Raw genomic sequence first — 12,765 nt, 5'->3', positions numbered from 1 at the left:
AATGATAAACCCTCCTACCACTGGTATTGAGTCATTGATTCCACTGCTTAGAACAAGATTAGAAGGTAATCCTGCCCCCACAGAAAGTCACCCTTATGTTGGATCGAGCCGTTAGGCAGCTGCTCCTGTTGGACAGACAGTGGAATATAATGTTCTCAACTGCATATGCCGTGCGGGTGCCACCAGCAAAACCCAGGCTGTGAGAACACAGGCATGTCTTGGACTCTTCAAAACACTCCAAAGGAGAAAAGGGAGTTGGAAATGAGAACTATACATTAATAGTGGCTTTAAAAAAGTTAATCAAATATAATAGTGCCTTTTACTTCATTGTGTGTATGTGTGTGTGTGTGTGTGTGTGTGTGTGTGTGTGTGTGTTCTTTACATTAGTGGGGAAAACGATTACTTCAACACTAGCTGGATAGCTGATAACAATTACTAAGAGTGACCACAGTGTTGTGGTCACCATGGCTTAATTGTGAAATGTTCTCCGTAGGCTCATGTGTGGGAACACTTGGTTCCCTTCTGGTGGCTTTGTTTAGGAGGGACCTTCAGGAAAGGTACCTTGCTGGGAGATGTAGGTTGCTGGACACTGGGCCTAATGGGTTGGCGACCACCCCATTTCTACCTCAGTCTGCCTGTTTCCTGATGTGCTGAGATGCACGCAGGCTATGCCACATTTGCGTGCCTTTGCAGCCATGATGCACTGTCACCTTAAACAATGGCCACAATGAGTCTTAGCTCCCTTAAGTTACTTCTTGTCAAGTATGTTATCAATGAGAAGAGGAACTGAGAGCAGTGGTTATTTTTAAAGATTTACTATATTTTAAATGTGCTGAATTTTAAAAATATACCTATTGAAAAAAATATGGGCAGAATCAAATAGTCTTATATTTGTTTTAAAATAATGACGGGGTGACATTATTGAAATGCAGACCGGGTTGGCCTTGAGCTAATAGCCATTGAAAAGGTGAAGATATGTGAGGCTCCACCATACTGTTGTCTACCAATTCAGGATAATAAAACAGTTTATAAAATCCTATACACTCTAGCTTTAAAGGGGAATCTTCTCTGACAGGATAATTTAGTTATTTTTAGTGTTCTATTTTTACTTCTGTTAGGGAGGAGGAGTAATTCTCCTCTCCTTTGCCTCTCCTCACTGACCATTCTTGAAGGTAAACTGTGTTTTGAATCTTGAAGAACCAAGTCTTCTCAGGCAAACATGGAAGAATGAGCAATTTTCAACAGCCTTTGTTCCTACTGACAGAAGCTGTGTGTCTGAGGAGAGCATGTGGAGTCCCTGCACTGGAGACAGGAAGATCTTGGAAGAAGACCTGTGCTTTCATCTCAGAGGGACTCCCACTCTAACTCAGGGCCCATAAGCCAGAAGTTGAGGACAGGCTGCAAGATAAGCTTTTGGGAGAGTGGAGCCTTCCTTAACATGGACTGGCTGCCACACCTGTCTCAACTGTGCTGTCACCGTAGTCTAAGAACCGTAACTGTGGTACTTTCTCATCCAGGTGAACTCTCTTTGTCTGAGGACATTGGGACCGCTGAAAAGGAAGAGTAGGCGATGGAGGACTGGGTAGGCCTGGGGGTATGGTCTAGTGAACCCCATGTCTGTGAGCTCACTGTGTATCTCTTGTACTGAGCTTTCCTCTGTCTATAAGCTGAAGCTGCCTCCAAGTTCTTAGACCATCCTTGCTGTAGAGTGTCTGACCCTTCACAAGCCTGTGTGATCAGTTAGTTCTCCACATTAACTCACCCAAACCATACTCTTGTTTCCCCCAAAACCTTAGCTGCTCTGCCAAATGCTGAAGTCATCCTTCATCTACCCTTTCCCCACGAAGGTCCAACACATCAGTTCATCCTTTTCATTCTACTTTCCAAATCCTATCACTTCTCCAGTATCTGAAATACCATCTTGCTTGTGCTAACTCAGTTCTATCCAGTGCTTTCTCTTCGCATAAAACACATACGAAGCTCTCTCCCTGGCTACCTGACCCTTTTTTGTGCTGGGTTCTGCTTGCCTCTTCATCTTAACCTCTTACTTCTCTCACTACTTGGGTACCACAGCCAGGGCGGCCTCTGTGATGTTCTTTCAGGCTCTTAATGTCTTCTTCACAGGAAATGCTAGGATTTCTGATCTTACTCTAGCTAGAACAATACCTTTTCATTCTCTAACCACTCATCTTGTTTTATTTTTTTCCATATTGTTTGCCCTTATGTGGCATATATTGATTTACATGTAATTTGACTTCTGAGATGAATTTAGGTTCTATAAGGTCAGGAACTTTGTATACCAGAACAGTTCTTAGCACAGAGTATTGTTAAATAAGCTCTGAATGACACAAATGCATTTTTCATAAAGTTCCAAGTTCATGAAGTTTAGGGAAACAACCTTCATTCTAAGAAATACTATACCTGTACCTGACATATAATTGAAAACTAACTACCAAATACAGAAAATGTTTCCATTCATTTATTTAGCATATTTGTACTGAGCAACCTATGATAACAGATTATCTGTTACTGAGTCCCACATGAAGACATCAAATGCTCAGAGTGACCTTCCAAGGCAGATGTGATTCTGACATTTTTTTTCTGGGAACAGATACCAGTAGATCATGGGACTTTTACCAGGTCACATAACCTGTATCTGGAACAGCTGGGATTCAAAGGCAGATCCATTCTTTACCCTAAGCCATAAAGCTCTTTTAGCCTTAGCCTCAAGTCATCTCATTATACAATATTCCCTTCCCATCTGGAATTGGCAGTATTGCCAACATGAGCACAGGAAACATTTGTGGCTCATGTCACCTCCCTCAGGAAGCCCTTTGTGCCACAGGCAGTTGGCTGCTGGTTGCTCCAACCCAAAGCATTTGTTAATGTGAACAACTAACTACTGCTTGGTGTGTGTGTCCTACTGCCTTCTCCCTAAGTCTGCAGTCTCTCAAGCACAAGGCTTGTCTTTCCCTGGAGCCTAACATAGCAGCTGCCACGCTATGGGAATTCAGTGAATTTTCCACGAGGAGACTTTCCACCCTGTGAGCTGTTGATCGAGCAGATGGCCAGCTGGCCCCTCACTCTGCTCAGCCTTTCAGGACCCTTCTTGAATCTTTATTTGCATATGCATTCTACACTTCCCATCTCCTTACATGAGTTTTTGCAACATTTCTGTGTCACAGAGGCTTCACTGCACTAACTGCCTCCTGGTGGTTTTGAAACTGTTTTGAAAGATGATGTCTCTTGTAAATTCAGATTCTGCTGAAAACAAGCCTTGTGAGATCCTATTGCCCAGTGATCAGAGAAGTCCTTGTCTGAGGAAACAGTCAGGTTGAAATTTGATGCTTCCCAAAGCAATCCAATTAGATGCTTCAGTACAGTGCCATGAGTCTTTAAAAAGCTCCAGTAAGATCAGAATTCAGCTTTGAAGGGGGAAGGGGTGGGGGTAGGTGTAGTGTACATACCTATAATCTGAGATCTCAGAAGGCTGAGGCAGGAGAATCATAAGTTCCAGGCTAGCCTGGGCTACACAAAAGACTGTCTCAAAAAAAACTACATTTTAGGTAAGTATACATGAACATGGAAACTGTTTGCATTGTATTAATTTCTAACAGATTACATAATAACATTGTGGTTTGGGTCTGCAGTAAACACTTGTTTATTATTTCTCTTCCTCACAAAGACTCTGATTTCTGTGGTTGCTAATGATATCCTCAGGTGAGGTCCAGTTACCATCTGTAACAGATGCTAAGAAGCAAGGCTGTCCTCAGCCTGCACGGGACAGGCAGGTCCATGTAGATGGTGACTGGGACACTCTTGTTCCCTGTTGCTTTGCCCTCCATATCCCTGTGGCTCCAGTCTGCCCCAAGCCTGCCCCACATGGCCCTCTGCAAGTGCAAGCTTGAAGCCCTGTGGACAGCCCTTCCTCTGCTCATGTGTCTTCCCTCAGGTCCACCTTGCTTTCTGCATGTCTGTTGAGAGTCCTGAAAGGTCCACTGTGATACTCTGAAGAAGTTATAGAGCCAAGTGTTAATACTGTAGCCATCTATAGAGCATTTTAACTTCACACTGTTTCTTCCAAAGAGCCATTTCCCAAGAGAGCCTAAAAAGTGGCATGTGCCAGCCTGCAGGGGAACACAAGAGATAATACTAGACTCTGTTTCCATTTATATACCTTATATGTCAGAATCAGGTCTTGCTGACAGGTCCACTGAGCTGTGGGTCAAAGATGCACATCCAGGGAAGGCAGGGCAGATGCTCTCTAGAAACTCCATGGGGTCCATGCCCCTGTTCATCCTTTACCTTGCTTACTGACACGTAACTACTAAATCTGTGATGTCTAGATAAGTGGAGAATTTACAGAGATTGTCTAGTTTTGATGAGAAGAACCTGAATAAATTGTGATTGGCTAAAGACTTTCTCAAAGTAACCTTGAATGAAGGCAAAACTGATACTGTAAGCACAGTAAGCTTCAAGAAAGTGGTGGAGTGTACTGAGTGCAGCCCAGGCGTATAAGGCAAAGCTAACAAATCTACTCCTGTGAGCTCTTTGCCAGCTGTGACACAAGATTAATAATAATAGCATAATCAGACTTAATAAGTAATAAAAGAAATATAAAAGTCATGGATCAAGAAGACTATCAGAAACAGATTTGCCTCCACAATCATTAACAACTTTGCCTGCATGAGCATCAGGCTCTGAACGGGCAACCAGAGCTGAAATGCAGCTATGACAGATAGCAAGACATTTAAATACTAAGCATTTGAAACATAGAAACAAACTTTGGCATGCTTTAAAGCTACATGGTAGTGACATGATACTTAACCCATACTTAAATGTCACAAATAGCAGTAAATCTTTTCACAACTTCTTTCTGACTAGTTGAAAACCTTATCAACAGCATGGTAAATCTGATATTTGGACCAGAGAATTACATAATATCCTGATTTTATGTTATTTTATTCTCTTGAGTTAGGAAGGTCTCTTGTATCCTAGGTTGGCCTGGAACTCACTACATAAACTTCTGATCTTCCAGCTCCCTGCAACCCCAAGAACTGGGATTGGAAGCGTGTCTCACCATGCCTGGTTTACATGGGTTGGAATCCAGGACTACATGGTAGGTGAGCTGCACCCTCAGCCCCAGTCCCAGCCCCAATGAATGTCTTTTCTCATTAGATCAGGTGAATGACTCACACTGCTATAAATGTACTATGATTGATATCAATGCAGAAATGGAGGGAAGGAGGGAGAGAGAGCGCGAGCCTTCTAAACCCTCCTACTTTCAAGTCCTTAACACAAACATAACAGCTGATCATTCATAGTGCAATGACAGCAAACCTCCTGGTATCGCTCCATCAGCACCACCCTCATCCCACAGATGAATTTTCCTTCAGCTCCCTATTTTCCCACACTCTGGCTGTTTGCACCCAGGCAGCAGGTCTCCAGCTCCACTCCACCTCCTCCCTGCCTGCCTAGCTGGTTTTCTATAAATAACTGACTCCATCCATTAGAGCTTTTAAAGAATTCTCGCTTTATGATATCCATCATCACACCAGCCCTACATAGTAATTCTTTCCCCTTCCCATGTGAAGATGCAGAAGCTCAGCAATATTGGTGTCTGTGCCAGTTACAAGCTCTGTAAGGGCATAGGCCAATTCCGAATCCCACCTCTGTGTATTCTTCTTCCCAGGGTAGAGGTTCTTGCATTTAAGTGTGCCTGAACCTCTCTCTCAGTGTCCATTACAAATGAAGATTTGGGAGCTATGCCTCCAGAAATTGTTCTGAGGATCTATCTGATCATCCTTGCCTACATAATTACTTTCTAACAAACACCCACCCCCCAGGATCTTCTGAAGCAAGAAACTGACAGTAATACTTTTAGAAATACTGGAGACAACATGAGTCTGGAACAGGTCTGAATGTACATGACCAAGAGGCTGCTTATTTACACTGTAGCATAATGATGATGGTCTCCAAGGAATATCTGTATAAAAGGTGCCTTCTTATGTGGAAGAATTAGAAAAAGAAAGGAAAAGAGGAAGACAGACATGAAAGAACAATCCAAACATATTCTGGTCCATAGAAACAGGCTGTTCTTGACAACCAGTCACACTTCCAATTAGCCTGCCATCTCAGACAGTCCTTTTGGCTTTCTTCAGCCACTGGGCTTGTGATTATTGGTACCTACAAAGGAGAAGTCTCAGCCTGGGCTCTCTCGTTTCCAGGGTGCCATGCAGAGCAAGTGAGGTGCCTGGTCCCAAATGAATCATAGGCAAAGTGGGATCAGAGTGTGACCCCCAGACACACAGGCCATGAGTCATGCAGCTTCCCTAGCCTAGAAGGCAGCCCTCCAAAGGCATGCAGGGCCAGGGATCCTGAAGAAGCCAGAGGACTCAGATGTCCTAGGAAAACAAACTTTCTGCAAAGAGCCCAGTGTTCTTCATGCCAGAAAAATAGCATTGTGGTCCAATTTATAGGTTGGGCAAGGGGGGTTGAGTTAAGAGGTAAAACGCCCATCCAAGGTATAAAGGGAAATATTGAGTGCAGGTGTAACTCACAGGTAGAAGCCTTGCCTAGCCTGGACTAGGCCCTGTATCCAACCCCTGGCACAGTGACAACAGCGCTCCTCTGGCAAACATGGGTATTTGTTTATTCGGCAACAGAGGACTAAAGCACACTTCCCTTGGTGTCTTGTGTTGCAGTCTTTGGTGACCTTTAAAAAATGATGCTGAAAATAAAAATTACAGCTCCAAAAGGCAACCAAAGAGGGTGCTCTGGAGACAGGGTGTAGAGTGAAACAACAATCTGAACACTGAACGGTTGGTTCTCGGTGGGACCAGGGATCCAGTGTTAAGGCATCTTCTTCACTACCTCTGTGCATGAGCCTTTCTTTCCGTGAAGCAAGAGAATGAGGCACCTCTTGGCTATCAAGACCAGCATAGCCAGGGTTATATACTCAGAGCCATCTTGGATGATCCAGTCAAGTTCACACCTCATGCATTAGGCACTAGTGTAAGCTCTGTGATTGCATGGTACATTTGGTTTGCACCATGATTCGCAGCTGGGGAGACTTCCACTTTGACAAGTATTTCTCATGTCTGTCATGCGTCGCCATTACAAAGCCTGACTGTGAATTACCACACCCTCCCTGAGGTCCCAGCCCTTACCTAAACGCTCAAGGCTCATTTCGTCTGCAGATGGGGACCCCAGTTTCCATGGTTCAGTGAGTGGCATGTCAATTTCCCACTTGGACTTTCCCTGGAGAAAACCTTAGTGTTCTAGGAAAGTCTGTCTTGTGAAACTGTTGAAGGAAGGGGTACTATTATTTTCACAGACCCTTCCAGGACTGTTTGATATGTGCTTGTGTACACAGTCATATTTTAAGGGTGTATATGCACATGTCTTGTCCAGAGGTTACACTCAGGTGTTCCTCGGGAGTCACTCAGTGATGGGGACAATGTCTCTTACTGGGACTGAGGTTCACCAATTAGGCTGGTTAGCCAGTATGTTCCAGGGATCTTCCTATATCTGCCTCCCCAGTGCTAAGATAATAGGTACCCAGCTTTTTATGTGGGTGCTGGAGATGAACCCACACCCTCACCCTTGCTTATCATGCACCTTTACCCACTGAGCCATCTGTCCAGCCCTCGGGAGGGATTCCATTATCATTGTCATTAGTTTTTGAGAGGGGTAACCACATGTGAATCATACAAATGAAGGCATTCTAGGAATAAAACAGAGAAATGTCAATGATTATACTGCAATAGCAGGTGCAGGCTGGGTCCACCCAGGGCAAATGGGGACATATAGCCATTCTACTCATGAAAGAAGTGACGAAAAGTAAGACACACAAAGCAGAGTCCCAGATGACATGAAAAATTAGTTTTGTTGTGGTGAAGATTCAGCATCACAAAGCCTACAGAGGTTGATTAATGCAGTACCTTATAGTTACAAACCTTCTTTGCCACTCCCCCACAGTAATGGTAACTACTTCATTGGGTCATCAAGAATTTTAAATGAGTAGGTTAAGTAAAACACAACAGTGCCTGACACATACTGAGAGATGTATATACACTGTATACTATTACTAATTAATAATAACACAGAGAAATGCTCAGTAATAGTACAGGGAAGTCAAACTGCAAGCAGAGCATATTGTTCTCAGGAATGACAGGCCTTCTCACAACACACCAGCTGTTTGCCCTTTGGAGTCTTACAATCCTCCATGCAAGTCTACTCCTAGCTGGATTTCCCTTCCACCTTAACCTACAGACCATCAAGGTCACTCATTTCTGCTGACTCATCAATCTCTCTCTCTCTCTCCTCTCTCTCTCTCTCTCTCTCTCTCTCTCTCTCTCTCTCTCTTTTGTCTGTCCATTTCACCATCTTGACTCACTACAACACTCTACATATTTTGCTTCTGGACCAGGGTTACTGGACAAAATCCTTGAAAATTCTTTTGTAGATTATTCCCCAACTCTCTCATTTCTCACAAAGCCCCAAAGCCCTTCAGATTTCTATCATCTCCTCTAGCTCTATAACCTACTATCTTCCTTCTCATTCATAGGGACAGTATAACTGGGTGCAGAGGTTCAGGCCTAGAATCCTAGCACTAGGGAGGCAGAAGCAGAGGGGTCATACGTTGCAAGAGATAGAAGCCACTAGGCAGGGACTATATACATTAGTTCATGTCCATGACCAAGGTCAAGACCTTTGTAGCCCTGGATCTCCGCCCCTCTGAGTGTCCTCTGCTCCTCTGCCATGTCTCAACTCTTGGAATACAAACTTGCAGCATTCTTGCACCGTTTACATCTTCCAAACCCCTCCCCTCTACCTTCTCTCTCTTCACCAATCGGCAACGTGTCCTCCAGGCTCTTCCTCACATCTGTTTATTCCTGAAGCCACTGAACTCTCCTGCCTGCCACTTCACAAATCTGCCCTGAGAGAGGTTCTCAGTGGATGTGTTGGTGCTGAAATTGAGGGATGTTTCCTCATCATCAGCGACTTCACAACTCTACCACTTCTGACTTGGTTCCTTCTTCCTTGAGAGACTCTCCTGCCATGGCTTCTCTTTCTTCAGCTTTCCTCCTTTCAGGGCTTCTCCTCCCCATGCTCTGAGGGTTCCTCTTCTGTGCTCCCAGTTCTGTCCTGGTCATCTTTTATTTTCTTTCCAGGACACCATGTGCTAACAACTTCAAAGGCTGTGTCTCTAGTAGATGTCCCCTTATTTATCCACTTGATCTTTCTATCTTCTACCAGCTCTTCAAGCTGGAGATGACCACAGTCAAGCCTATTAGCCTAAGCCTTGGGCATCTTATCTGAATGGCTGATATTATTATTTACCAAGTGTTCAAGCCAGACACTTAGGATTTGTGCTTGACTTTCCCTAGCCCGTCTCCCACTGCCAACAAAGCAGCCTACCAGCTGGTCTCCTTCCCTCTGGCCTTGACCCTTCAAAGTATTTCTCAGGCTATTTACAACTCCAGCTCCTTTCTCTCTGATTCTCAGAGAAAGTTCACATTCAAACACTGAAACCTTAACCCCAATTAGCTCATTATCTCTTAGGATATGGTTCTTATTTCAACCTCTCATCTCTCATCAGGTTCCAAATATCTATCAACCATACTTTCAATTCCCAGATTCTTGTGTTTCAGGACACCTCTGGGGGTTTGATCTGCTGTCCTGCTGCTGACATGCTCTGAAGTAAACTGCTCAAAGAATGACTATTTGTCAAAACTTAAAAACTACTGAGTTTGTAAGTCATGTGTTACCTCTTTGAGTCTGCCCACCAGAAAGCACCCTTACCCCACCAGGCTTCATTTGCTTCTTTTGTGCAACTTCAGTCCCCTGAATGTGTGGTTGCTCATTGACTTGCAAGACTCCCTCACTAAACAGTGACCTTGATTAATTAGAGGTTTATCCAGCTTCCACCACATTATCTAATGATACTCAGCAAATGCTTTACCCATTGAGCCATCTCCCCAGCCTGGAAAGTAATTCTTATGAGAGGACTATTGTAAAAGGAACAGGCCTGACCCCTCCTCCCAGCCTCTCTGGTCTTGCTTGCTCGTGCTTCTGTCTGGCTAGCTGTACTTTGGTGAGATGCATACAAGGTGGCCCTAGCTCAGCCTGTACAATGCTGCCTGGACCTTGACCATCTATAACTGTGAGCTAAATGAATCTCTTTCTTCTGGAGTCAGCCCTTATCAGATACTACATTCTGGTAACAACAGATGAATACATGCAGTATCCAGGACAATATTCCCATGACAGATATTCTGAATAGGTGAGAATTCTAAAGAGCAAAAAAAGGAGTTGCCATTATCAGCTTTCATTCAGTCTTCCTTTCTCTGGATCCAATTATCTCACCTCCTTTAGCTATTCCATAAATGGCAAAATGCTGGATGAGCAATTTTCAATTTTACTCAAAGTTATTAGACTCTCAAATGAGATTTGTAATTGGCATTCATAAGAAATCAATTATTAATAGTTATTCTGGTCGCTCTCCCTCCATATTCTGCTTGCTGAAGTGTTTACTGCTGCTCTGAAAGGCAGCCATCACCAAGCTGCCACTCACATCTAGTCTGTGGCCGTCCTGCCCTGCAAGAGCTTTCTATGGCAAATGTTAGGGGGTTAGGGTCAATCTCACTTTCTAATTAATTTCAATGTATCATTGGCCTAGTTGTGGAAAATAAGCAACGATACACTTAACATTAAAATATTGTACAATTCCTTTGAAATAATCAACTTGTCCTTCCATAAATCTGGTCATACTAAATAAATTTATGTTTTAAATTGATCATCTCTAGTAAACAAAATACCTTGAAACAATTATGTCATAAGGCACTAAATATAGAAATTATAAAATAAAATGTGAAATTAATTAGGACAATTTTTCAAATTATCATTTCAATTAGAAATTGAATGTTTACAGTTGTCTTAAAAGGAGAAAGAAGAAGTCTTTGCAGCATTTAATTTTCATCTACCACCATCATTGTTATGTAGTCCTTATAATTAATGGTGTTTGATTCGGGATCAATTGCAGCAGACAACATTTCTTCCATTTCCTCTTGGGAAAAAGGCTCACCTGGAAAGACAAGAAAGGATAGCATGATTTTACAGTCAGAGGTTTTGCTCTCCCCACTAGTCTGCTATACTGCCTTGAAGTCCACAGGCCCCAAGTATGTCCAGTTTTTTCTTCACTGGAGCTGTACAGCAACACTTGAGAACCCAGGAGTTCAAAATGCATGCTGCCACACATCTGCAAGGCTGTAGACTTGTTGCCCTGCTGAGACCTCCAGAATACATCTTTTTAGTCAAGGCAGCAGGAGAACACCATGAATATAGTTGTTTAATTCACTTAAACTAAAATGATTGAAATTGCAAAAGTATTTGCTGGAAGCTAAAGTTGTATAAGTGAGCATAACTATTATCTTTATTAAAACTATGGAGAAATGATTAAAAGTTAGCTATTGCTGAAGAGAGACCAGACACTTGACTACTCTATCAGGACTGCCTCACTCTCATTGTCTTAACCCTGCCATGGACAAAACTCGTCAAGCATCCTGAAAGTCCTCCTTCTTTCAATCTGGGCTTGTGTTGATGCAATGAAATCAAAAGTTGGGGAGAAAATCTGGACTTTAGTTGGACTCAGGTAACATCTGAAAGATATCCTGGAAACTGGCTTCATAAGGTGGGACACAAACTTCAGGAGAACGTTGAAAAGGCTACAGACTGTTTAAGACACAACTACGTTCAGTGTTGAGGGAAAAGACAGAGCATCCTAGCCATCACCAATCTCTAGGGGAAGTCTTATGCTCACTATCCACAGCACCAAGGCTTGAGGAGAGTTACTTACCTTATGAGCCTAGGTTACTTCTCAGTGTCTCCAGGACTTTCTATGTTAGGATTCAGCTACCAGTTATAGAACTTATGCAAATAGGGATTCTGTGTGGCTTTTGTCTTTAAATTTTGTTTTGTCTTCATGTTGTGTTCTGAGACAGAGTTCTGGCATGTCCAAGAGTCAAACTTCAAACTCATGCTCTGAAATGCTGAAGTGGCAAATTCTGGCTGTTATCTGACTGGCTGTGGGACCGTGAAAGGCAGCCTGTTTTGGTTGAGAAAGGCTTGCTCTGGAGAAGCAAGAGAAAACTCTACAAGGGACGGAACAGTGAGCCACGTTCCCAGAGACTCTTGCCCGCATGGGAACCACCCAACGCCCCCTCTCTCCCTGCCCTTTCCTCTCTTCAGCACTGGGGGTGACCGAGCTACCCCAAGGACCTCCACTTTGTTCTCTGCTCTTCTGCTGTGTCCAGCGGTGTCTGGGATGCCCAAGACTGAGAACCTGTTATCTCTGGCCTCTGTGAAGCCCAGAGACCTCAGACTGCCCCTTGTCCACTCCCCACGGGCTGGGGTCTGTGGCTTCCCACAACCAGACACCCAGTCCTCCGAGTCTGCCCACCCAGAGCACTGGAACTAGCTCTCTCCCACCCCCTTTATTCCCCCACTCCCGCTGCCTACAAATGACAGACACTAAATCCACTGCTACATGTACCTGGATGTAAGTGTCAAAGGGATGCTGACAATGGGTGCCACTACAGTCCCAACACCCAGGGTGAAGAAGATAGTGAGCTTAAGGCTAGACTTAGCTTTGTCTTAAACAAACAAAAAATAACCATGGTCTGAGACATAGATTAGTGACAGAATAAGCATCTACCACATGTAAGGTCCTGAGGATCCCCAGCATGGAAGGGGAGGGGAGGG

At 43.7% G+C, this 12,765-nt stretch overlaps 1 protein-coding gene across 1 annotated transcript in view; it reads right to left on the bottom strand.

Moving 5' to 3' along the window:
- Positions 1-7,870: 7,870 nt before the first annotated feature.
- The window catches only part of Efcab2 (EF-hand calcium binding domain 2), a 79,823-nt gene continuing 74,928 nt past the window's right edge, over positions 7,871-12,765 (bottom strand). Inside the window, exon 7 of the mRNA XM_021160871.2 lies at positions 7,871-11,089. Within this exon, the coding sequence (XP_021016530.1) occupies positions 10,974-11,089 (116 nt within the window). The 3' untranslated portion in view covers positions 7,871-10,973. The remainder of the gene's footprint in view (positions 11,090-12,765) is intronic.

Source organism: Mus caroli, chromosome 1 (assembly GCF_900094665.2).
Source record: "Mus caroli chromosome 1, CAROLI_EIJ_v1.1, whole genome shotgun sequence".
Lineage (NCBI taxonomy): Eukaryota > Metazoa > Chordata > Mammalia > Rodentia > Muridae > Mus > Mus caroli.
The sequence above is the reverse complement of the archived record's forward strand: the minus strand, read 5'-3'. Positions and strand labels throughout refer to the sequence as shown.